This window comes from Lissotriton vulgaris, chromosome 2_1 (genome assembly GCF_964263255.1).
Source record: "Lissotriton vulgaris chromosome 2_1, aLisVul1.2, whole genome shotgun sequence".
In the NCBI taxonomy this organism is placed as follows: Eukaryota; Metazoa; Chordata; class Amphibia; order Caudata; family Salamandridae; genus Lissotriton; species Lissotriton vulgaris.
The window spans coordinates 161468656-161494225 of record NC_141687.1 but is presented as its reverse complement, the minus strand read 5'-3'; the positions used below and the strand labels follow the sequence as shown (position 1 = coordinate 161494225).

General features: G+C 46.6%; 1 protein-coding gene across 1 annotated transcript in view; it reads left to right on the top strand.

The window, feature by feature from the left end:
* The first annotated feature begins 898 nt into the window (after positions 1-898).
* Positions 899-25570, top strand: part of LOC147729755 (eosinophil peroxidase-like) — a 65413-nt gene continuing 40741 nt past the window's right edge. Inside the window, exons 1-7 of the mRNA XM_086954641.1 lie at positions 899-997; positions 2009-2086; positions 9928-10021; positions 13376-13551; positions 15508-15628; positions 21355-21484; positions 22644-22850. Coding sequence (XP_086810767.1) covers positions 2011-2086; positions 9928-10021; positions 13376-13551; positions 15508-15628; positions 21355-21484; positions 22644-22850 — 804 coding nt within the window. The 5' untranslated portion in view covers positions 899-997; positions 2009-2010. The remainder of the gene's footprint in view (positions 998-2008; positions 2087-9927; positions 10022-13375; positions 13552-15507; positions 15629-21354; positions 21485-22643; positions 22851-25570) is intronic.

Below are 25570 nucleotides of genomic sequence, written 5' to 3'. Positions count from 1 at the left end.
TACTGCTCGACCTTCATCCCACCACCCTCCAAGAGTGCACATTGACCTTGTTTCCCTTGAGAGTCAAAGCCTATGAAGTGGGCCCTTTGCCCTCAGAGAGCTCCCAGCAGTATCTGCTGTCTGTGTATCGAAGATCAGTGCCAATGCTTGGTGCAAGGATTTCCCTATCTGCCCTTTATTTGCACAGGTGCTTAGCCGTCCTGAACCTCTGGTGCAAGGGGGGTTACTTGGTAATCCACTCGGAGGGCAATGGTACCTGTGGGCCCAGAAGAACTGTGGGAAACAACGGGAGTAGAGGAGGGATACTGCCCAGGAACCAAGCCCTCCCTCGGACCCAGAGAAGATACCTCCGAGAAACAGATTTCTAATTTAAAGTTTTTGGAAGGAGGTGGAAACTATAAACCTATCGTTTTTCTTTTTCCTTCTTTGCAACATTTCTACAGCACGATCCTGAGAGTTCGGAACCTGCCACATAGCGCTGAGGCTTCAATGAGTTACAAATGCGTCATGGGCACTCGTGCAAGCAGGGAAATGCCACTCGAGCCCGAAGTGGATAGTAACAGACAGTCATAGTGGGTTTAATGGACCCCTCACACTGGGCTCCTGTGCCACTGCACCTGCTGCACTAACGCTGACGCCACTCCTGTGAGGTTAAGATGCAGTGTGCTGGGCCCACCTCCTCATCGCGGGTGTGTTCACGGTCAGTTACTGTGGTGTGTGTGCTCACACACACATGTGTCATGATTGTGTCACTAAGTCTGGTCAGTGTGTTCCTCTTTCTCCGGTAGTCGAAGGGGGATACGGGCGAGGAGCCTCATCATTGTGCAAGACCCCCGTAGGCACGGGAAAGGGGAAGGGCTGTGACCACGGGGGTCTCTTGCCTGAGTCACGAGTCACTGGGTCTATAAAAACGAAGGGAATCGCTGTCTCTGCACGGCGCCAGTCAGAGAGGACAGCCGCGGAGAGGCCACACACCGTATAGTCAACCTACCAGCAGGTAAGAGATTCGCCCTGTCCGAGAGAGGACATAGACCGAGTCATGTAGCGCTCGTCGACCTCTCTCCCCCTACCCTCCCAACTGCTGTATATTATTATGTTATAAACATATTTTTTGTACATCACCGTATGCAACCCCAGCACCAGTGCAAGGCGCCTAGGCCCTGTGCCAGGGCTGCACCAAGCTGGCACAGCATCTCTGTGGTTGGGGTGACTGGGAGTGACGCCCTGTGACTGGCACTGAATCCCGTTTTCTTCTGTGGCACTGGGTGCAGCATGCCAGCCCCTGTGTGTGTGCCCCCGGGGGTCAGGCGTCCCCCCCAGCTGATGGAACCAGGCCCTGTTCGCCATCAGTAACGCCCATCACAGGCCACAAGTGACGGCGGGTAGGCTGCGTCACGGGAGGTCACGACCCTTCTTGGAAAGCAGCCGTGGCCCCTGCAGCGCGAGCCTTGCCAGGCACTGGGGTCAGGTGGCGCTGGTGGAGACGGGGATGCTTGGGGTGCTGGGGACCGAGCGCCCCGCTCTTCCTGAGCCCTCCCTGGCATGGTGATGCTGGGGGCTGCCGGGGTAGGTGGGGGTCGGGCAGGCCGTCTCTAACTCTGTCCCTTCTTGGTAAGCAGCCGTGCCCCTTGCAGCGCGAGCCTTGCCAGGCACTGGGGTCAGGTGGAGCTGGTGGAGGCGGGGATGCTTGGTGTTCTGGGGACCGAGCGCCCTGCTCTTCCAGAGCCCTCCCAGTGGATGTTGATGCTGGGGGCTGCCGGGGTAGGTGGGGGTCGGGCAGGCCGTCTCTAACTCTGTCCCTTCTTGGTAAGCAGCCGTGCCCCCTGCAGCGCGAGCCTTGCCAGGCACTGGGGTCAGGTGGAGATGGTGGAGGCGGGGATGCTTGGGGTGCTGGGGACCGAGCGCCCCGCTCTTCCAGAGCCCTCCCTGGCATGGTGATGCTGGGGGCTGCCGGGGTAGGTGGGGGTCGGGCAGGCCGTCTCTAACTCTGTCCCTTGTTGTCTTTCAGCCATGGGTCCCGTGAGAGCTGCCCTCCGGTTGCTGCTGGCACTGGGCTTCTTGCAAACAGCAGCGTCTTCTTTCTACGGTAAGGCCTTGTCCTGCAGCCTCTGTCCCTCTTCCCTACTCGCCCCTGAGCGCACATTCCTAAAACATGCTGGTAAAACTGTGCAGAATGAAAGGTGGAGTCGGCCCTGCCATGCTTTTAGCCTATAGTCTACAGGTTGTCCCCCGAGTTAGTACACCCGCTTTGGAGAGTGCCCTGTGCGGCGGGTGTCAGGGGGTGAGGCCGCTGCCGAGGACACTCTGGGCTCTCGACTGCTGGACGCGGGTGAGATCTGTGCGGACTGAGAGCCCTGAGCGGAAAGGTGACTGAGTGTGAGGGTAGAGGCCAGAGGCCGCCGTGACTTCGGGCTGGAGGGGACCCACTGACTGTCAGTTATGATGAATGTTACAATGACTGCCTGCTATGAGTGGGTGAGCTGTGCCTGCTATGAGTAGATGAGATATGTCTGCTATGAGTGGGTGACATACATCTGCTATGAGTGGGTGAGCTGTGCCTGCTATGAGTGGATGAGATGTGCCTGCTACGAGTGGGTGAGATATGCCTGCTACGACGAGTGGGTGAGATATGCCTACTATGAGTGAATGAGATGTGCCTGCTACGAGTGGGTGAGATATGCCTGCTATGAGTGAATGAGATATGCCTGTTATGAATGGGTGAGATATGCCTGTTATGAATGGGTGAGATATATCGGCTACCAGTGGGTGAGATATACCTGCTCTCATTGTTTGAGTCGTTCAATACTAAAGAGATGGTGCAGAGGCAGGCGGGACTCCCTCTAACACATAGCAACGCACATTCAGAGGTACTGTACCAGTTAACGCGCACTCTTCTCGATTGCACACATTTGTGCAGTGAATGAGGACTGCGCAGTCAGGGGTATTGAACAGCAATGCAAGCTTGTAGGCAGAGTACATCAGGATTTGTTGCACACTGCCGTGAACAGATCCATTAAGTAAGGAAGAGAACGATATCATGTTATCTTATCTCCTCGGTGCACAAGTGGTGCCTAGAGGTAGCTTTAGCTGTATGGTAAGAGCTATTGTCAGACACAACACACAACACACAATACAGAACGCACCATAAAACATACATAGACAGACAGGGGCTTTTGAACAGCCAATGTCATCCATTGGCTGATGTGGTTGAGTGAACTTTTGGCATTGGCTACCAGGATTGCCCAATGGCACTTCACTGATGTAGGCATCCTTCACGGTAGACACCCACCAGAGGCGCAACTAGAGCCACATTTCGGGGGAGGGAGGGGAGTAAGAGAAAATTTCGGGGGGGGGGGGGCTGAAACTTTAAGCAATAGGCAGAGTGGAGCTGCAGGGGCTCTTGGAAGGGGTGAAACAACAACAAAGCCTCATTAACATGCACGTGGTCTTTTTAAAGTTTTAGAGCCCTGTGAGTGCTGGGGTGCAGCTGTGTGTGTGCCCGGGAGCTGTCTGACACACACGACGGAAGCCCTTTGATTCCAATGGCTGATGCGCTCCTGACACCCACACACAATCATTGGCCCCTGCACTCTATCGGCTCAGTCTCACCCACTGCTTATCCATTCTTCCCAGGTGCTTCTGTCTCGCTCATCATTTTTAGATCTAGCTTCGATCGACCTCTGTGGGGTTTGTCCACCCCCTACAGCCATTGGTTACGATCTGTGGCGTATAGAAATGCTTACTTGTTACTGTTGCATTTGTGTAAATCCCCTCCTTTGCTGCTTAATTCCGGCCCTGGCGATTTCACTCAGAGAAGGTTTTGTTTGGCCATCACGCTGTACAGCCTCCTTGTTTTTCGTTTTCATTCCCCGGCTCGTTTCATTTTGGTGGCGGCTCCAGGTTTCTCTTAACGTCGGTGTGCTTCATTTAGTGTCCTCGTGGACAGTGCACTTCTCTTCGCCTCCAATGAGATATCGGGAGCTACAAGAGCAGTCACTGCCAGTCACAAGAATGCAGTTCAGATGCAAAATCGGATTTTGTGCGACGATTACTGACACCGCGGGATCAGAGAGGCACCGAGCTGGATGCCGAGCCTAGCCTTGACAGGAAGCATCTATTGCATTTAGCGCCTTACCTCAGTGGTGCCCTCTTCACAGCGCTGCTTGGAACAGCAGCATGAAAGAGGGAAGTGAAGCAACAGGTCAGGAAAGACTCAAAGTGCGCCACCAGGAAAGAGTGCGCGCAGCCCAGGAACAAGCAAAGCGCCCTGAAATGAAGGGACAGTGGGCGCTAGTCGGCAGCTCAATATAAAGGGACTGCAGCGCCACATGCGGCAAGGCAGCATTGCCGTTCCAGAGGCAAGGCAGCAGTGCCATTCCAGAGGACAGGGCGGGTCGGTTTTAGGCAGTCGCCCCAGACAGGTGTCCCTGCAGCAGGACAGGCGAAATCCTAGATGGCCATGGCAGCCTCAGAAACATGTCCAGCGTCGGATTGGCAATGTGGGGACTGGGGCAATGCCCGAGGGGCCAGTGTCCGAGTTCCAGCTGTGGGCTGCTTTTTTGAGCAGTCTGGGGGGCCGATTCAGACGGTGTCTCTGTTGTTTAGATACAGCCAGCGGCCCAGTGGGTGTCTGAGTGGCCCATCTGGAGGCAGATGGGCGCTCATTACCTCCTGTTTAGCAACAGGCAGAGGTGTCACTCACGTTCTCTCATTGGGCCGCCCATTAATGTATGCATCCTGAGTGGGGCAGGGGGTCTGAGCAGAAGTGGCTTCACTTGTTTTCAGGTGTGTTTCACCAGTGTAAAAGAATACATGCATTATTTTTATCCCCTCCCAAATTTTTTTATTACATTTTCGCCGCAGCAGGGTTTGGAGGAAAGGCAATATGCAAATGTGGGCCACTTTTTTTTTATAGCGTGCCCGGTCCAACCCTGTGTATGGCGTCTTCATTTTCAGATGAGCGTGTCAGCACTCTCCCTTGAGAACAGCTGAAACAGGATGAAGCAGGCGCGTGGTACATACTTCTGAGGGGATGCCATCCTTCATGGTACATTCTTTTGAGTGACCAGCATCCTAGGCACGCCACCGCCGTCAGCGACGAACCCCACTTCGCAGAGCTCCCTCCATACATTCACTGACTGAACCATTCTAATAATCTACCCTTCTTAACGAACTGCCCGGAGGATATGAACGCCTTTCTACACAAAGGTTCACTTTTTCGAAGCATTCACATACGGGCGCGACTGGGGGTGGTGCAGGACACTCAGGGTGAAGGCGGCGACAAAACGTTCCAAAGGGCATCATTTTCAAGAACCCGAAGGTAATACACAAACCGATATACCTTCATCAGAATTAAAAGTCTTTACTAAAGCCTAATGCGGCGATGTGCTTATATCGGTTGAAAAAAACATGTATTTTTCATTCCAAAGTAACCGGGGTTTGCTCAGCGCCTAGATAAAGAGGACTAACTTTTGGCCTGTTCGCATCAGTTACAATGGGCTTGTCGCGTGGAGATTACTCCGCGAGTTTCAAGCTTTCAAGGCCACTCTGTCTCTAGTTGGGCTTGGCTTTATTTCACGTTCCTGTCCTCAGTCACATCCCAGATCAAAATAATAAAACACGTTACCATTATGTGTCTTTCAAAATATTTCATGTCTGGCAGGCTCTTTTTAGTTGTCAAGGCCCTCAGAAAAAACGTTTCTCTCCCTTATCTAAGCCACTACTGTTTTTTTCGGTGTTGCCAGGGCTTTAAGCGGGCCGGGTCCTGCCGTGCTCAGCACAGGCACTTTTTAAAAGCAAGTGCTGAGACAGGGCACTATCTATGTGCCCTCACTCTCAGGATGGAAAAAAAATCTTTACTCTGTAGCAGTTCCCTGCTTTTGACGTAACTTTTATTTTTTTTGCAGTTTTTTATTGCAATACTCGAAGTGCTTTACATGAGCACCAACAAGGACACATTGATTTATTCTTTGGTAGGCACAGAGATGAAGTGATTTGCCCATAAACAAAGTCTAGAACAGGCTTCCTCACCTCCAAAATTGGGAGCACTAGCCATTAAGCCAGTACCTCTCACGCAGGAGCTAAAGCATTTTCAATATCAAGTACAAGAAATCCATAGTTGTATGTATGCATGTGGAATATTTATCTTATGCAGCTAACAACCTTTGACAAAGCCAATAGTCCTGGCTTGTAGGTGTAATGTTACTTGTCATATTATATAAGTGGAGGCAATGACACACAATACCAGTGGGGCGGCACACTATACTAAGCACAGATTTTTAGCATAAATTTTTTAAGGAATGCCCTTAATTATATCAGCCACGTCGCTTTGAGAGACCCCCCAGTTTTTTCATCCCACTTAAAGCCCTGACTTTTGCAGTTATATTCATGAGATGTTTACTATATTTGTGGATATCTTTACTCAAACAAAGCGATTGCTCCCATTGATTATTTCATTATTACCGTTTGTCCTAACTGCGCTATTCTTTAACAGCCACCGTCACGGTTGGATTGGAATTAAAAATCGTCCCGGGCACGCAAAAATAAAGTGGCCTACATTTGCATATCGCCTTCCCGCAAAACACTGCTTCGGCGAAATTTTATTAAAAAGGTAAAGGGGAGCTTTGAAAAAAAATGCACAGATTAGTTTACACTGGTGAAACACACCTGAGAACAAGTGAGGCCACTTTTGCTCAGGGCCTCTGCCCCGCTCAATATGCATAAATGGGTCAGCCCAGCGAGAGAAAGGGAGTGACCCTTGATAAAAGGGAGGTAATGGATGCCCATCTACCTCCAGAAAGGCCACTCAGGCACCCACTGGGCCGCTGGCGGCATCGAACAAAGCAGAAACCGCCCAAATCGCCCCCCCCAGGCTGCTAAAAAAAGCAGCCCACAGCTGGAATTTGGATACCGGCCCCTCGGGCATTGTCCGAGTGCCTGCGTTACCAATCCAACACTGGTCAACGTTCCCATATTTTAGTAATACAGTTCCACTGCTGCTCTACGCCCGGCAGGCCTATGTCGTCACTGTATTGAAACAAAAGTCAGGGGGTGCTGCCTGGCTCCTCCCACCGCTTCTATTGCGCCTTGCTCTGCACTGCTCGCAGCTGTTGTGAGAGCCACTGGCGTAACGAAAAGTGAGGGGGCCTCCCTGCACGGTACTTAGGGGGGCCCCCTCCGGGCTCAATCAGGAGCTCTTCCGGCCAGAGTTCAGTGCCGAGGGGGCCCCTCGGAGCTAGGGGCCCTCCCGCACCGCATGGGCTGCGGGGGCCTGTGTTACGCCCCTGGTAAGAGCCTGGCTCCCCAGGGCACAATAGGGTCGACTGCAAAGGTGGACGGGAATTGGAGGTGAGTAGCACGCAGCGTTTATCATTGAAATTCCAAAGTACAACTAGTCACTGATCAGGTGGCTATCTTGCAAATGCCAGTAGGCAGTTTGCTTGTTTATTCCTCGAATTTTACACTCTTCTTTGAAATATAGGAAACAGGAATACGTCTAGGCTCCAACTTGCTAGAGACAGCTGTAGTGACATCATTCAGCATTTGAAGCCCGATGATATCTCAGGGCTGAGCTGTCCTTAGACTCTCAGTAGCGTGGTTGTTGGCACTGAAGGGTGTTGGGCAGGGCACGTGGTGGAACTACTGGAAGTAAACAGGGCTCACAGGGCACATTCAGCTCCTTTATGACTAGGGTGACCAGATGGCCCCATGTACCCACTGGCCACCACTTTTTCCATTCCTGGTCTTTTCTTTGACATACCTTTCTTATCAGATGCTGAGGTCCAATTGGCTCAAATAAAATGTACCAAGTCTACATCTCCCATAATGCACTGTTATGTAGGTAAGCCTACTAATAACTCTGCAGAAGTAGCAAGGGTAGAAAAAATAGTACAGCCAGGGAAAACATAGATGGCAGTCCTGCTAAATCTTCAAGAGAGTGCTATTTTTGAAAAACGTGACAACGATCAAACCTAGAAATTAATAGTTGCCAAAAGGGTGCGTTTTTGAAAATCAGTCGAGATTGCGTAGCCTAGGAATTTGAAATGATTTTGGACTGCATTATAGTGATTAGAATTTTGTTAAATATACTTAGATCTGATTGTTACCTAGTATTATATTAATCACTTGTTTATGTTAGTCGAGTGGTAATCGTGTAGTAACAATCTCCAAACTCTCTGGACAAGCCATAAGAAATGCTTCTGGAGATCAGGATGCGCAGTTAAGGCCTCAGACGGTGTATATGGCGTGTCACAGACACTCTAGTCAGATATGACAGTGATGTCATATCATTTACTGCAGTGCTTAGTTTAAGCTGGTGGTTGCAGCACCCAGGATAATGTGTTGCATGGATAAAGACTTATAAGTTCCCACAGGCGAGACCAATTGCATTGCAAATGCTTCTTTTTAACTGCACAATTCTTAAAGGTTATCAGCCATGTTGCAACGGTAAAGCTGGGGCCAGCGTCGGCTATAAATCGGATTGGCCGGGATAACGCCCTGGGCGGAAAGAAAATGTGGCATTTGTTGTGGGGGCTGGGGTCGTAGCGGTGTGACGGAAGTGTGGGAGGAACATGGGAGGTGGGCAGGGAAATTATGGGGTGATAACAATGATTACATTGAGGTACATCAAGGGCTGATTACACCGTCTTTAATGGAACTCGACTGAGATCAAGTGGAATGGACGCGCTGCTCTTTGCATGACATTAAGTCAGGCAGTTCCCAGATGCGCCTCTGAATAACGGCGCCCTGAGCTCAGCTCGCCCATGCCCAAGGCCGGCCCTGGCTGGGGCATCGACTCATGAGTGCCCCGAGTCACGCCGAAGCGTGTACAGTGGCCACCGTTGACTCGTTCTCAGGTATTGCAGTCTACTCCAGAAAAGGGGACTCTGTGAGCCTCTAGTGGCGATCTGAGGTACTGCAAACTGCTACAGAAAACTATTCGTGATGGATTCCAGAACCTATAGTAATAACATAAAATACTCCACCTGCTCCTGAAATAATTTATTTCTGACTCCAGGACCTCTGTTTCTAATCAAGGCTCCTGCAACTTGATCTTTTGTAAACACCTACAGTACTGCAGCCTGCTAGAGAAAATATATGTTTCTCACTACAGTGACTTCTACTAATGACCAAAGGTACTGCAGTCTGAAACAGAAACATGATTTGTTTTTGAATCCATGAAAACTACTGCAGAAAAAATTGCTCTCTGACTCAAGTGACCACTAGTAACTATCTAAGATACTGCAGGATTCTACAGAAAGGTCTTACCTCTGATTGGAGACATCGCTAGTAACAAGCATTAGCAAAGCTAATTTTCAGTTACAGCCATATGTATTGGCTTTTCCAATTCTTGTTTAAAAGACTGAGACCGGTGGGCTTTCCAACACTTGTTACACATCTGCTCTCTGTGTCTCCTTTTCCCCTGGTTGTTTTCCTTACTCTTTCCCATCGACCCCATGTACATTTGCCTACTTCTCACCTGACTTTTCTCCTTAAGCATTTTTTTACCTTTCCCTGTCTCCACACCGCCTTTTTCCTTCCAACTTCTTTTTGCTTTTTCTCCTGGCTTTGCTCTTTGCTTTGTTTCTTTAATTCTCTCTTTCTTGACCTGTCCTTTTTGATTTCAAGGAACTATGGATACATGTATTAATAAACGGGAAAGGTTTACTCCCTCGAACTCTTCCCACGCTTTTGTGTATAGAATTCCACGGCAACTGTGAGAAAGCCTGTTGAAAATTGTATTTTCTCCTGAAAATAGCATGATACACCGGGCGAATTAAAAGGCTGTAGTTTGTTTTTTCATTACACAGGCTGAATTCGGGTAGGTACTGTTAGTTTGACAGCAGCACTTGCAGATACGTGTCAGACTGTAGGCTCTTCTTATAAATGGCACCACTGTGTGTTTTAATCTGAATTTCCTCTTTGCAGATGGGCTGGAAGAGGTGGAGACTTCCTTCGTTCTCAGGTGTGCTGAAGAAGCCAAGCACCTGGTGGATGCCGCCTACAAGCAAACGCGCCAAACGTGAGTCACGAAGGTTTGGGTATTACCGGTCATATCTATAGGAACATTTCTCAAGTGTAGGAGTAACAGGGAGGTATCAAATCCCGCCATCAGGCACAGAATGCCTGGCGGATTCCGACGTCTGACATGCCTCTTTAGGATTCTTTATTCAACTTCTGAACCTCCATCTTTCACCATCAAAGCTGACATCACTTCCTGTCTTCTGGTCTCTGACCTTCTCGGACCTGCACATTCACCGCTGCCACTACTACCCAAGATGCTCTTTCAGAGCTGCCACCATAACATGTTTTAGAACCGGCCCCTTCAAAATAGGCAACTACCTGAGTCTGGCCTTTAATCTCTCAACTCGTCCCTCTACAGCTGCCATCGCTGTTAGAGTGAAGAGAGAATTCACCATAGATCACCACCAGACATCCTATCATTGTTAAATCTCTGAACTCTGACCTGCCCTTTCAGAGCAATCATAACTGCCCGAATTCTAACTCAGCCCTTGGAGCTTCCATCACTGCTGAATCTATCATTCCGCCATCGGAATTCCCATAAATCCACGAGATTCACTCTATATGCACCCGATTGAGATCCGCCACCTCTTATCGAGCACCACTTCCTCCTAGGCTCTCTGGTGTCTGCTGGTGAAGCGTGCGCCACCGCTGTGTGTATGTGGGGTGGGTTTGTCTACCTTGTATGTGTGTCACACCTCCCTCTCTCTGATGGTGATGCCCTCATTGCAGCTTGTGATACTACGTCTGTTCTGTGTATGCGTGGTGGCTTAGTCTACCCTGCCCTTGTGTGTCACACTCTCCTCTCTCTGATGAAGCATTCGGTGCTGCTGGTGATACTATGTCTGTTCTGTGTATGTGGGGTGCTTAGTCTACCCTGTATGTGTGTCACACTCTCCTCTCTCCGACGGTGAAGCATTCATTGCTGCGGGTGATACTATGTCTGTTCTGTGTATGTGTGGTGCTTAGTCTACTCTGTATGTGTGTCACACCTCCCTCTCTCCGATGGTGAAGACCTCATTGCTGCAGGTGATACTATGTCTGTGGGGTGTCTTAGTCTACCTTGCCCTTGTGTGTCACACCTCTCCTCTCTCCGATGGTGAAGACCTCATTGCTGCTGGGGATACTATGCCTGTGGGGTGTCTTAGTCTACCTTGCCCTTGTGTGTCACACCTCTCCTCTCTCCGATGGTGAAGACCTCATTGCTGCTGGGGATACTATGCCTGTGGGGTGTCTTAGTCTACCTTGCCCTTGTGTGTCACACCTCTCCTCTCTCCGATGGTGAAGACCTCATTGCTGCTGGGGATACTATGCCTGTGGGGTGTCTTAGTCTACCCTGCCCTTGTGTTTGCCACCTCTCCGCTCTCCGATGGTGAAGCATTCATTGCTACTGGTGATACTAAGTCTGTTCTGTGTATGCGGGGTGGGTTATACTACCCTCCCTGTGTTTCACACCTCTCCTCTCTCCGATGGTGAAGCATTCATTGCTGCTGGTGATACTATGTCTGTTCTGTGTATGTAGGGTGGCTTATACTACCCTGCCCTTGTGTGTCACACCTCTCCTCTCTCCGATTGTGAAGCATTCATTGCTACTGGTGATACCGTGGACCTAATCTAGTTTAGAGGACAGATTACTGTGTCACAAAGATGATTGCTATCACGTCCGCCTTATAACAAGTGTATATCCTAATGTACTTGTAATAAGGTGGATGTGATATCCATCACATTTGTGATGGAGTACCCGCCTTCAACTCTAATCAGTACCTATGTTTGCTCTGTGTACGGGGGTAGCCATGTGTGTTGTGCCTCGTTTCTCTCTGCCGGTGAAGTATGCCACCCCTACTTTACTTCAGTTCTTGATACCCTGACGACTAACTCCACTCCTCATTCCTCACACCTAAAGAGATTATGTAGGAATTATGTAGGGATGTCTTCTTCCTGAGGCCAGCTGTCCAAATTTGTAGGATTTAGTAACAGTGCACCCATTTATGACAAGACCTGCTTGCCCTCATTACGCGTGGGCACTTTGAGCCAAATTTGTACTTTGAGTTTTACTGTGATTCACCACATTATTGTTACCATGTAAAATCTGATGGAATTAGTGCCAGCAAAGACACTGCACATGCAGAGTTTACAAACCACAGAGAAGGCAAAAATATGAAGTAGTACCAACTTAGCCCTCATTCCGAAGTGCGGAAATCAGAATAGTGCAACAACATAACCCCATGGTATTGATATTTTCTGGCACGACATTAGGATATGCAACACAAAAAGAGGGTCGACGGAATGCTGAACATTGTCAAACATTCACCCCTAGTCTCAGATATGAGTATAATCCATCATTATTTTGCTCAGCATGCCATTCCAGTCTAGACCCAGCCATATGCAAATCAGCACTGACCCTGCTCCTCATAGGAACAGTCCAGCCCGAACTGCCAGGACAGGTCCTCCCTGGACCGGAAAACAAGCATCCTGGAACCGGTTTTGGGTTATCACCCCTCATCAGCCAGGCTCGCTTGAAACTCAGCGCTTCAGCCTTCTTTTTCTAGGGCTTCAAATTTGGAGTTTGATGGTATTACCCCCATAAATTACACTGAGGTATAAGCTGCAAAAATTGTGCGGGCAAAAATAAGTCGGTGTTGTAATTATTGCAATACTTGGCATCTTAATTCAGGCATGAACTCCTATGCGTGCACAAATCAGCATTTACAGGCCACATTACGTGGACCTTAGTATTGACTATTTCAATTTACTAAACAGGTATTGAGACGAATGGTGGTCTGTAGAAAACCAAGTAGACAAGTTATTTAGTGATACAGTCCTGTTACTACAATACACAGATGATCTGCTCCTAATATCCATTCTATTGGAGGATTACTGGAGGACTGTTCAAGGGACCCTTTGCACATCAGAATTTCAAATTGTCAAGACTAGTCTAGAACACGTTACTCTTAGGCTAAATCTTTGTCTTTCTGTTTTGCCTGCAAGAACCCCCTGTCCAAGCTCACAATTTGAAAATCTTTCCTAATGGGGAGCTACAGCATGCGAGGAACACATTGTTGTAGAGAAGTTAGTTTAATAAAACAAGATAAAAGGGGTACACTCAGATTCAGATCTAGCAACGAAAAAAGTAACTGCACTACAGAGCTCACTTCTTTGATGAACATAAAAGTGAATCTGAACTTTAAGACCTGTAGCTCGAGTCCTCAGACGCAAGGTTTGCACTGCTGCGGTGCTGCTTATGATCTGTGTGTAGAACAATGTCTTCCTTTGCAGCACTGGCAATTGACACATTTCACTAAATATTGAAGACACACCGAATTGACCAGACCCAAATTATATTTTCCCTTCCCAGTTTAAAGAACAAACTGAAGCAGGGGAGCCTCTCGCCCTCGGACATCATGGCTTTCTTCAAGCAGCCGGTGGCAGGCAGCAGGACCGCCATCCGGGCAGCGGATTATATGGAGACCACCTTCCAGTTGTTGAAGGAGAGGGTGGAGAACTCCTACCAGAGGCCCTTCAATATCACAGGTAAGAGACTGTTGGATAGCCCTAGGAGGTGATTGTTCACTAACCAGCAACTAGCAAAGCGCTGCTCAGTCAAACCAACCAGAGAGGGCCCAGGGCAGCCACCGGCCGGCTGTTTAGTGTAAGCACTAAAAGACTGTTTAGTATTAATTATCAGATATTATATATTATAGCTGGCAAGAAGCTGCCCTTGAGAGACCAGTGAGAGACTCATCAGCGGGTTATCCAACTGTAGGACATCAGATACAACCACTGATAGTCAATCAATCAATGAATCAAGGGTTTGTTAAGCGCGATTACTCAACCGTAAGAGTCTCAAGGTGCTGGGGGTAGGGAGGGGGCAGGATCCATTGCATCAAGGAGAGGGTCGGTCGAAGAGAAAGGTTTTGAGGTTTCTTGCGAAGATTGGAACGATGTTGTCTGTCTGAGGTGGAGCGGCAGGGTGTTCCAGTTCTTGGCCACGAGGAAGGAGAAGGAGTCTGTTCATTCTAACGCAACACTGACAGACTGCTTAGTACAACCAGTAGTAGATTGTTAAGTATTGTCACCTAGATAATGTTCAGCAAAGCTACCAAAAGACTGTGTATTGCAACCAAAGAGAGACAGTTCAGACATTAACCAACCAAAGGTGGCGCCACACATCCACTGAGAGAATGTTCAGAAAGTCTCCAACCAGAGGAGACCGAGTACTACCAACAATAGACTGTACTGCATATGAAAGAAGTACAACAATCAGCAACCTGTTCAGTAGAACCAGCTAGAGATTCGAATATGTTGAGTATAATTAAGAATGTAGGGAAGCTGAAAGTAATTCCTATTTCAAGCTATCCCTGACAGATCAGTGGCCATTTTGGAATGGGTTAGAAGACCTGACATTCACTGCAACCACTGGCTTGCAGTAATGGAGACTGACTCACTTGAACCTGTACCAGCAATCATTGTCCGAAACCAGCCCTAGCAAACAGCTCCATGGCACCCAGCTCCTTCCCCCAGGGGGCCGGACCAGCAGTTTGCCAAGTCTGGCCTTGATGGGCAGAGAGAGACTCAAGTCCTCCAAGTACGACCTAAGCCTATGACCAAAAGAACATGACTCCTGAAAGCCAAATTCCCTTAATTCTCCATTCCCAGAGTTTAGGAAGGGGTGGTGGAGGAGGCTTTGTTGATGGGTGGAAGACACTCTCTCTGAAAAAGACTTTGCTTTTGGGAAGGGATCTGGGTCGCAGCCTTTATAGTCTAGATTGGAGCACTTGAGGTATAACCACACCAGTAAGGGCATATATTGTGTTGAGAAACCACTATTTCAATAGACAAAAGTTTTAAAATGAAGCATGTTCTGATTTTGTACTATATTTTTTAAAATTCTTTGTTAGTTGAAATTCTCAAAATCTCCTCAGTAATTGTTTCTTGAAATGCACTAAAAACACATTTCTTTGGGTAGACTTTTGCAGGTTTGCTATCGTCCCTTGGCTTCTTTCTTGAAATATCTATTCTACTGAAAATTCGTAATTTCCATTGTGGTTGTATTTCTAATTTTCGGCATTTTTTAATTTGTAATCGATTTAAAATGTCCCCAAAGTTATTTATCCTTTTGTTTATCAGACATATATCCTTCCAATCTTATTTGGATTTTTTTTGTACAGTGCCATATTTCTCTTACATTTTCCAGAATGCACTTTGTACATTTTATACTTAAAGAAGACAAGACTATGCGCAGATAAAGGAACAATTTGAGATGACCAGTAAAACAGCTCCCAAGCTAAACAATTAAGGATTCTTTGGGAAAAATAATTTTGATAAAAGTGCCTGAATTAGGCAAGCATGGTGAAAAAAAAATGAAACAAAACAGGGATTGGAATGGTTTGGCAAAAGTAGAGGGAGTTAAAAAGTATATATTCAATAATATAGGGGTTGGGAGGATTAGTAACAATTCAATAATACTTTTGCTGTAACCGTTTGCAGATATACTCACTGCTGAACAGCTTCACTCCGTCTCCAAGGTCACTGGTTGTGCCTATCAATCAATGCCCACAGTCTGTCCGAACAGTCGATTCAGAACCATCACTGGCGAATGCAACAACAGGTAACTGTGCTCACCTTGGCTTCCTTTGACATATAATGCCTGTGGGTCACTCTGAGCTATAAGTGGCCCACTGGAGTTGTGTAACTGTGCGGCTATGGTGTTTTTCCGCATAATTATGGATCTGCCACAATTGTTACATAATCCATCATCTGTTGCATAGTCCCCAGATTTTAACAAAAACAATTGTTCTTAGCTCAGACAGTTCATTCATTTGTGAAAATGCTGTGCCGTGTTTTGCCGCGCAGTGTAAGGACCCTTTGCCAAAGTACACTGGTCAGCATTCTGTTGCTAATAGCTATGTTTAGATGTACTAATGCGATGCACCCCATGCCCAGACAGTGTTAGGAAGTGTTAATATTACAAAATAATGAAGTAATACTATCCCAAAATGTACCCCATTACGCCACATAATTTGGTGTTTCTTGCCGCATAATTTCCTAAACCTAGCCATATAATTACGTCATCTCTGCCGCATAATTCCAGCGACTCTAGATATGAGCACCTGGTCCTCAGTTGGAGACTGTCATACATTCATTCAAGTTGTGTTTAACATGCTGTAAATTGTTTGCCATACATCTAACTCTCCCCTCCAATGTAAATTAATATGACAAGAAATGAGGAGGTCACTACAGAGAATGGATTATCTGACTACTTAATTTTAAAAAGGTGCCTTTCTCAGAAATGGGAGGGTTCATGTAATGTTCAGCACAATAAATTCCTTTGGACACCGAGAGCCTCCCCAAACAGGGAAGTTGCTATCAGTCCTTTCATGCAGTATAGTATAGTTAATATGTGCTTCAGGCAGGATGCTCTTAGTGGAACATGCACAGAACCAAATGTAGGCTGGAGGAATTGAGTACAGCCTGCGATAAGGTGACACCTGTCTTTCGGAATGTCACTTGCCATTTCAGAGGAGGAGGTGTATCACCTGTTGAGTAGATTCTTAATGTTGTAAGGACATTGTTTCATATCACAAAGGCATCATCTGAATGAATAGAAGAATGACTACATGAATGAATGCATCATTTACTGCATAGTATTTTAAACCATTGCAACTCAAGCGGGCTAAATATGTTTTCATCAACAGGACACTTCATATTATAAAATACAGTTAAAAAAATGTTTTTAGTAGAACATACACACAAAATCTGGTGTCATGAAAATCATATTATATTATACATCTAAGCAGCTGCTACTTCTCACAAAATACGGTACAAAAGGGGGTGGTGATGGACGGAGCATCTGAATCAATCAAACACTCACACCCAGTCAAAAGATCTGGGTATAATCCATCACCGTTCTTTAGCCCACTCTGCCACCCCAGTTCAGACATGGCTATATGCAAATCAGTCTGACCCTGTGCCTCATGGGAGTAGTCCAGCCCGAACTGCCAAGCCATGTCTTCCCTGGACCGGAAACAAGCTTCCGAGGACCGGTTTCTGGCATTCCAGCCGTCTTCAGCCCGGCTTGCTTGAATCCAGTGGCAAAGTGAGCAAGGGACTCACTTCTGAGCATACCCTGCCACACTTATGGTGGCCAAAAGCGGTACAAAAGGGGGTGGTGATGGACGGAGCATCTGAATCAATCAAACACTCACACCCAGTCAAAAGATCTGGGTATAATCCATCACCGTTCTTTAGCCCACTCTGCCACCCCAGTTCAGACATGGCTATATGCAAATCAGTCTGACCCTGTGCCTCGTGGGAACAGTCCAGCCCGAACTGCCAAGCCATGTCTTCCCTGGACCGGAAACAAGCTTCCGAGGACCGGTTTCTGGCATTCCAGCCGTCTTCAGCCCGGCTTGTTTGAATCCAGTGGCAAAGTGAGCAAGGGACTCATGTCTGAGCATATCCTGCCACACTTATGGTGGCCAAAAGCGGTACAAAAGGGGGTGGTGATGGACGAAGCATCTGAATCAATCAAACACTCACACCCAGTCAAAAGATCAGTGGGCTAAAGACCGGTGATGGATTAAACCCAGATCTTTTGACTGGGTGTGAGTGTTTGATTGATTTAGATGCTCCGTCCATCACCACCCCCTTTTGTACCGCTTTTGGCTGGAAGCTGAGCTCGTCATGAGGCACAGTGGAGCTGTGCTGATGACGAACTGAGCTCGTCATGAACAATGGGATTCATGAAATATCAGCACAGGAGGAAAATATCACTAGCAGCGATGGTGTTAATGCATTCTGCACATCTGTTCAGTAGTAAAGTACTGTATGTAGATTTCTAACACCATCTTGAATTTCAACCTTGAAAACCTAGTCATAACTGGAATAGGGCTCTCCGTGTCCTTCAACATCCTTCTCCCCTAGCAGTATTTCCCTAAACGGTGTAACTGAGAGGACAGGCATGGAGGTGGAGTAGTTCTTATTCATAAGATCACATTAGGCTTCTGAAAACTTCCTGCTGTTTTGTATGACATCTTCCAATGTATTATTTATTTATTTATTTTAAGGTATTACAGAGCGCAAACTTGACCCCTGAGGGTATCAGAGTGCTCTACATATTCAAAGGGTAGTATAGAGCGCAGTAAATCACAGGATCTGTACATCATAGAGCTTACAGAATTGCGGGGTCATAAGGTAGGCAGGAGATTCCAACAAGTACTGCACATTTGGAAAACTATACATCGGGGTATTTTACAGAGACACAAGTCATACAATAGGCAGGAAATCACACGAGTACTGTACAGGGTCGCAGGATGAGGCAATATTCTCTTAGGTAGCTGAGGAGCAGGTTTAGCCAAGGAATTTACCTATGAGGAAGGATTTAGCCTCTTTTTTGAAGCGTGCAAGGGAGAGGATTTGGTCTGATGTCCGGAGGGAGGGAGTTCCATATTCTTGGTGCAGAACCGGCGAAGGCTCGATTGTAGGTTTTTGTTTTCCTAAAGCGTGCAGGCCGGAGGAGGAGGGTGTTAGCCGATCGTGAGTTTCTGCTTCCTCCAGATATCACAAGCTTCTGTGCAAGATACGCAGGGGAGTTAGAGTGTAAGGCCTTGTGCATGATGCATACCAGTTTGATGTGGATCCTAGCCTCGATGGGAAGCCAGTTCAAAGCTTTCAAATGAGGAGTGATGTGATCGAATTTTCTCGAGCCTGTAAGTAGTCTGGCGGCTGTATTGAGGCAGGCTTTTAAGGGAGCTAGTGAGATCTTAGGTAAGCCGGAGAGGGTGGAGCAACCATATTCCAGTCGAGAAATAACTAATGATTGGACTGCTAGTTTTAGGTCAGGAGCGTCAAGAAAGGGTTTCAATTTCCATAGGTAGCTCAAGTGGAATCTGGCGGATTTGGCCATTGCGTTGACCTGGTCTTGCATGTTCAAGTTGTGGTCCAAGGTAATTTCCATAGATTTGGCCGAATCCACAATGGTTGGAGAACAGTTTAAGGTAGTGATGGCTTTAATCCATGTCTGGATCTCAGGGTTGTTCTTGGCGGGGAGATCAAAAGGAACTCAGTTTTCTTAGCATTGAGTTTAAGTTGGTTTGAGGAGAGCCATCTGACGGTCAGCTTCAGAGCCTCATACAAGGTGAGGATCTCCGCAACGGAAGAGATTTTTATGTAGATCCGAGTGTAATCAGCGTACATATGGAAGGAGATATTTGCAGTGCAAAGGACTTCGGCTAGGGGTTCAAGATAGAGATTGAAGAGGATGGGGGACAATGTTGATCCTTGCGGGACTCCCACCGTGACCATGGAGGGGGCGGACAGTTCGCCGTTGATTAAGAATCTCTGAGATCGGTTTTGAAGATAGGAACTAAACCAAAGACAGTACCATCTAATCCCATTCTCAGTTTAAGGCATTCGAGTAGCATCTCGTGGTAGACCGTGTCGAAGGCGGAGGATAGATCGAGGAGGATCAGGAGACAGGTTTTATCTTGGTCAAGGGCTAGAAGAGCATCATTGACAGTGTGGAGCATGGTGGTTTCAGTACTGTGACCCGGTCTGAATCCGGATTGGCAGTCGTCAAGTAGATGGAAGTTGTTGATGTGGTACTTAGCTGTGTTTGGACACACTTTTCCAGCACTTTGGCCAAGAGAGGAATGTTGGAAATTGGTCTAAAGTTGTCTGGGGAGGCTGGGTCCAATGACAGCTTTTTCAGAATGGGGAGGACTTGGCCAGCTTTCAGTGAGGCCGGTATTGATCCCTGTCGGAGAGAGGCGTTGATTATCGCAGTCCAGCTGGGACTAATGGATTTGGCAATGGTCGCCAGACAGTTCGAGGGGAGCGGGTCGTTGAAGTGGTTGTTAGGGTTCAGGGTTGAGAGGATTTTAGCGACAGCTTCTTCATCATAGGGTGTGAATTCGGACCAGTGTGCTAGATTCTTCAGTGTGGACCATGGCGGCAAGGGGAGAGACATTGGAAGGTCAAGGTTCAGAGGGGGGAGTGAGGCAGCCTTGAGTTGGATATCTAGGGCTTTCATTTTGTTTGCGAAAAACGAGGAGAAATCCTCGGAGAAGATGAGAGACCTGGGGGTTTCTTTCGTTGTTTTGGACAGTTTGTTCGATTGAAGTTTGACCATCTCAAAGAGTTTGCGAGGTCTGTTCTGGGCACTTCCTAAGGAGATCTTCACTCATAAGGCATTTACTCACAGACAAAATGTCATCTACCACCCCCTATTAAAGATAACACATTTATTGGAGAGTGCATGGACTTCATTATGTTTCAACTGTTGTTTCCTGAGGCCAGCTTCTTCCTCTGTCATTTCATCTGTATTAGAGTGACATCCAAGACCAATCTGTCAATCTATTGCCTTCTTTCCTTGTTGACAGCATTTTCATACAACGCTTTTACAACTCCTCATAGTTTAAGGCCTACCTTCTTGATATACCTTTGTCCGCCAAAGACCTCATACTAGTGGACTGGTCTGACCATTTTCAGATTTAATTCACTCTGGCCTTTGGCCACCAGAAAAGCTAATGACAACAGAAACAAGAGACAATGTGGTTTCCTGACACCAAAACCATAAACATTACAGCTCTTGTCAAGAGCGCTAGATGGAATATTTCCTCATGTTGGTTCTCAGAAAGACATTAACAACATTACAGAGGAATACTGTAGCAACAATTGATGGACAGAATGCTGGCATGGTGAGCAAAAGAACAAAGAATTTACTCCAGATCTGTGATTGGGGGTGAGTGTCTGAAAAGTTCCAGCACCCCATTCATCATCTACTTGTGTTTGTTTTGTTCACCCTCACCGTGCTGGGTATGCCCAGACATGGTTCCCGGGCTCACTGTGCCACTGGATTCAAGCTTGCCTGGTTGATTAAGAGTGATTCCCCTGTTAGAATTGCTGGTACATAGTTGGCAGAGGAAGATATCTTGGTCCAAGTAGGGACCTTGCTTCCTAGTCAGGGTAAGGGGGATACACTTCTAACATAACTCCTGCTCATCCCCTTGGTAGCTTGGCCAGAGCAGACCGGCTTTTCTCAGAGGCAGTGGATGAAGCATTTTTGAATACATTGAGGAATACGGTGAAAACACCACAAATGGACAATACCAGTTTATAAAAATAAGTAATCTTTATCTCAATCAAAACAAGATCAAACAACAAAAATCCACCATACAATACTCGTAAAATTAGTTACTGTGCAAAATAATAAAAAAAGGCAGCATTTGATCGGTGGGTAACTCATTATGGTTCACCATGCAATGTTTAACACAAAGATTATTAGCAGAGCCTAATCCAAGCATTTGTTGCATTTGTCTTACATTCTCGTTGTAGGAGGAATCCGCTTCTCGGTGCTTCAAACAGGGGGTTTGCTCGTTGGCTTCCTGCGGAATATGAAGATGGACGTTCCCTCCCCAAAGGATGGACAGAGAACAGAAGAATAAATGGATTCACACTCCCTCTGGTAGGGTATGAGAGGCTGAGCCTATGGTGAAGTAGGAGGTGCTTCTGCTCTGTGATATGACTGATGGTGGAGCCCGTGGTTAAGAGGGGAGTTGTCTATCTACCATACGATAGAAGGGTTGTACAAACCACGTTGTGTAGTAGGGTTCACCAATTCAGACAGATTACTACTTGAATATATCAGGGGCCACATATGCTCCAAGGGAAAGTAGTCAGTAAAATGTAGATAGGACACCCAACTTGGAGCAAAGATTGTTTGTTCAACCTCCCGATCCTACTGACTCTCATAGCGTACATTCCACGCACAACACTCACATCATTCCACGTATGCATCATCACTTAAGCAGTGTACCTCCATGACAACGCACATACAAATATATCAAGTGTCATTACTTTGCTGGTGATTATTGCTACATTTATATCCTGATTCATTACATTGGGTACATCTTTATTCCCCATATCAGTACAGGTAAGTATGTTTAAATAACGAAAACATAGTAAAAAGGTAAAGGAGATAAATAGTATTAATATTAAATGATTTAAACTTGATTAAATGGCAATTTAAGTGAATACATAAAATATTAAGTTGAAATAAAATGTTTTAAGACTCCAGCACACTTCCTGAAAACAAGAGAATGTTTTTAAAGGAGAGGATGGGTGTCCACACACACAGCAGAGAAGGCAGTGTTCTCACTTTGAGAGCATAACAGGTCTAGCCATGCTAGAAATGGGAAGGCGGTCTCACTTCCAGAGAATGAGAAAGTGGTCTTTTTCTCAGAAAGAGAATGTTAAGTCTTATTGGTTGTGGAAGAATATAAGTCTCACTTCAAAAACATGTGTGTGGAGGCATCTCATTAGAGAAGGTGGCTCACTCTTCGAGAAGAAGAGATGATAATCAATTTTTCAGGAGAGGAGTTTGTCGTCTCACTTTCACAGAAAGTGTGGGGTCTCCAGTCTAAAGGAAGAAAGGAGAACGTCATTGGGAGAGGAAATGACAATGATCTCTTTTCTGGATTAGGAAGGAGTGGCCTTTTAACTGTAGACAGAGGGCTGATCTCATTTTTAGAGGAAGATGGAATAGTCTGAAGAATTAAGAATGTGTTTAAGCAAGTTGTGTTTATATAAGGAAGACCATCATCTTTCTCTGTTCTTTATTGCAGGCACGTGCAGTTTCAAACCAGATTGTCCAGTTTCCAAACAATGAAATCACACTGGATAATGAGCGGTCACTCACCTTCATGCAGTTTGGTCAGTGGACAGACCATGACCTGAGCCTTTCTCCAGAGACTCCAGCCAGAACCACCTTTGTTGAGGGCCTGGACTGTGACCACACCTGTGTCAAGGCACCACCTTGCTTCCCACTGATGGTATTATGCAGACCCTTGTTTACTGTACCATATCTGTTCACATGATAGGAATCGGCTTCCTCTAGTGCATGGGTACTCACAAACTTTCTGTCGGGGTCAAAATTACAGTGTGGTTTCTGGCCGAGGGCCGCACCGGTAGGGGTTGGGTCAGTGCGGTCATGGTCAGTTGGGGTGTAGGGGGGGCTAGAGTAAAAAAATCAAACCCGTTTCAAAACATTAGACAATGAGACAATGCTGCATTTCAAAAGCAGATGTAACTACAAAGAGCACATTTTGATAATACATTTTTATTAGCAGACAATAGCAATCTTAAGAGCCACTGCATAGCTTCATATACACTTTGACCCCAATTCCATCACAGCCTCACTCTCTGTCAGTCAGTCTCCCTCTCTCTCTGTCAGTCAGTCTCTCTGTCTCTGTCAGTCAGTCTCTCTGTCAGTCAGTCTCTCTTTCAGTCAGTCTCTCTCTCTGTCAGTCTGTCTCTCTCTGTCAGTCAGTCTATCTCAGTCAGTTAGTCTCTCTCAGTCAGTCAGTCTCTCTCTCTCTCTCAGTTAGTCTCTCTCTGTCTGTCAGTCTCTCTCTCTCTGTCAGTCTCTCTCTCTCTCTCTGTCAGTCAGTCTCTCTCTGTCAGTCTCTTTCAGTCAGTCAGTCTATCTCTCAGTCACTCTCTGTCAGTCAGTCTCTCTCTCAGTCACTCTCTGTCAGTCAGTCTCTCTCTCAGTCAGTCAGTCTCTCTCTCTCTCTCTCTCTCTCCCTATAAGTCTCTCTTTCTCGCAGTCAGTCTCTCTCTCTCTTCCTGTCAGTCTCTCTCTCTCTCTCTCTCTCTCTCTGTCAGTCTCTCTCTCTCTGTCAGTCTCCCTCTCGCTATTAGTCAACCACTCTTTCTCTCTCTTAGTCAGTCTCTCTCTCTCGTAGTCAGTCAGTCTTTCCCAGTCAGTCTCTCTCTGTCAGTCTCTCTGTCTCTCTCTCTCTCTTTCAGTCATTCTTTCTCTCCCTCAGTCAGTCTCTCTGTCAGTCAGTCTCTCTCTCTCTTTCAGTCAGTCAGTCTCTCTGTCAGTCAGTCTCTCTTTCTCCCTCTGTCAGTCAGTCTCTCAGTCAGCCAGTCAGTCTGTCAGTATCTCTCCCAGTCAGTCTCTCTCCCAGTCAGTCTCTCTCTCAGTCAGTCTCTCTCTAAGTCAGTCTCTCTCTCTCTCTTTCAGTCAGTCAGTCTCTCTGTCAGTCAGTCTCTCTCTCTCCCTCTGTCAGTCAGTCTCTCAGTCAGCCAGTCAGTCTGTCAGTATCTCTCCCAGTCAGTCTCTCTCCCAGTCAGTCTCTCTCACAGTCAGTCTCTCTCTCAGTCAGTCTCTCTCTCTCTCTCTCTTTCAGTCAGTCAGTCTCTCTGTCAGCCAGTTTCTCTCTGACAGTCAGTATCTCTCTCAGTAAGTCTCCCTCTTAACCAGCCTGTCTCTGAGTAAGTCTCCCTCTCAGCCAGTCCCTCTCACTGTTAGTCTCTCTCTCTCGATCTCTCAACCAGCCAGTCTCTTAGTTAGTCAGTCAGTTAGTCTCTCTCTCTACTCTCTCAACTCTCTCTCCACTCTCTCTCTCCAATCCCACACTCTCTCTCTCCACTTTCTCTCTCTCTCCACTCTCTCTCGCTGTCGCTCTCTCTCCACTTTCCTACTCTCTCTGGAGGGCCATGGGTACATTACTTGCAAGGTCCGCAGGCCGCCAAATGAATTAGTAAAGTAAATTATTCTATAAGCTAGCCAATAGTGCAGCTGTTGAATGAAACATTAAGGCTGTCATCTACAAGACAGCTGTAATAGAACAACCCCCAAACAAAATAGTTTTCAATTTGAAGAGGGTCAGGTACTTGCACCTCATTCTCTCTCCAAATGGCTAAAATGATGCCAAACAATTTCTCAGGCTTTCTCAGAACCAGGTCAAAAGTTCTGTAGCGCTACTCGAAAAGTTCTGGATCTCCTTCACTCTGAATCTGTTGAGAGAATATGGAAACATTCTTCTTCTTAAAACATCCTTAAGCCTATGACATACTAGGGTTCTAATGAATTGGTAATACATAATCTGGCTGCATAATCTTCACTGTTTTAATACGAACCCAATTGTTACATTGTTCTTTAAAGCACTCCGATATCATTGCTGGAGATTGCTTACATTTACAAAGTGTGTGTAGTAAATACAAAATATTTATTAAGAGAGTCTAGATTTCATTTTTAAGTAAGAAAATGAAGATTCCCAGCCTTCAAATCGCAACCTGGCATGATAAATCATGAGTGCTCAACCTATAATCTGGGGGTGTGATTGTTGGTAGGAATTCACAAATATACATATAGTGACTGTAAACAGAACTAATTTACTTACTTTATAGATATCCTGAAAATGTGCACTGATCCAGCCATTCTGGATTTATTTCTGACAGTCCAGCTATAGTTTATTTGTGAGATACTTCCCTCTTGTAATTATAAGGGCCATCTGACCGTTTTTTCCAATGAGCAACAACAGTAACCACCGCTATGTCTTCACCACCAGTAACATTCCAATGGTGCTCCATCAAAGGAACCTTGAGATGTGACTTTCCAATTGTCTATCAAAGACCTTCCAAACATTCAATGCCAATAACCGATCAATACAACCATCAGTATATTGCCACCTGGGACAACCTATCAGTAGACCCTGAAATGTCTCATACCAAAATCAAAATCAAAAAGTTTCTGAATCAC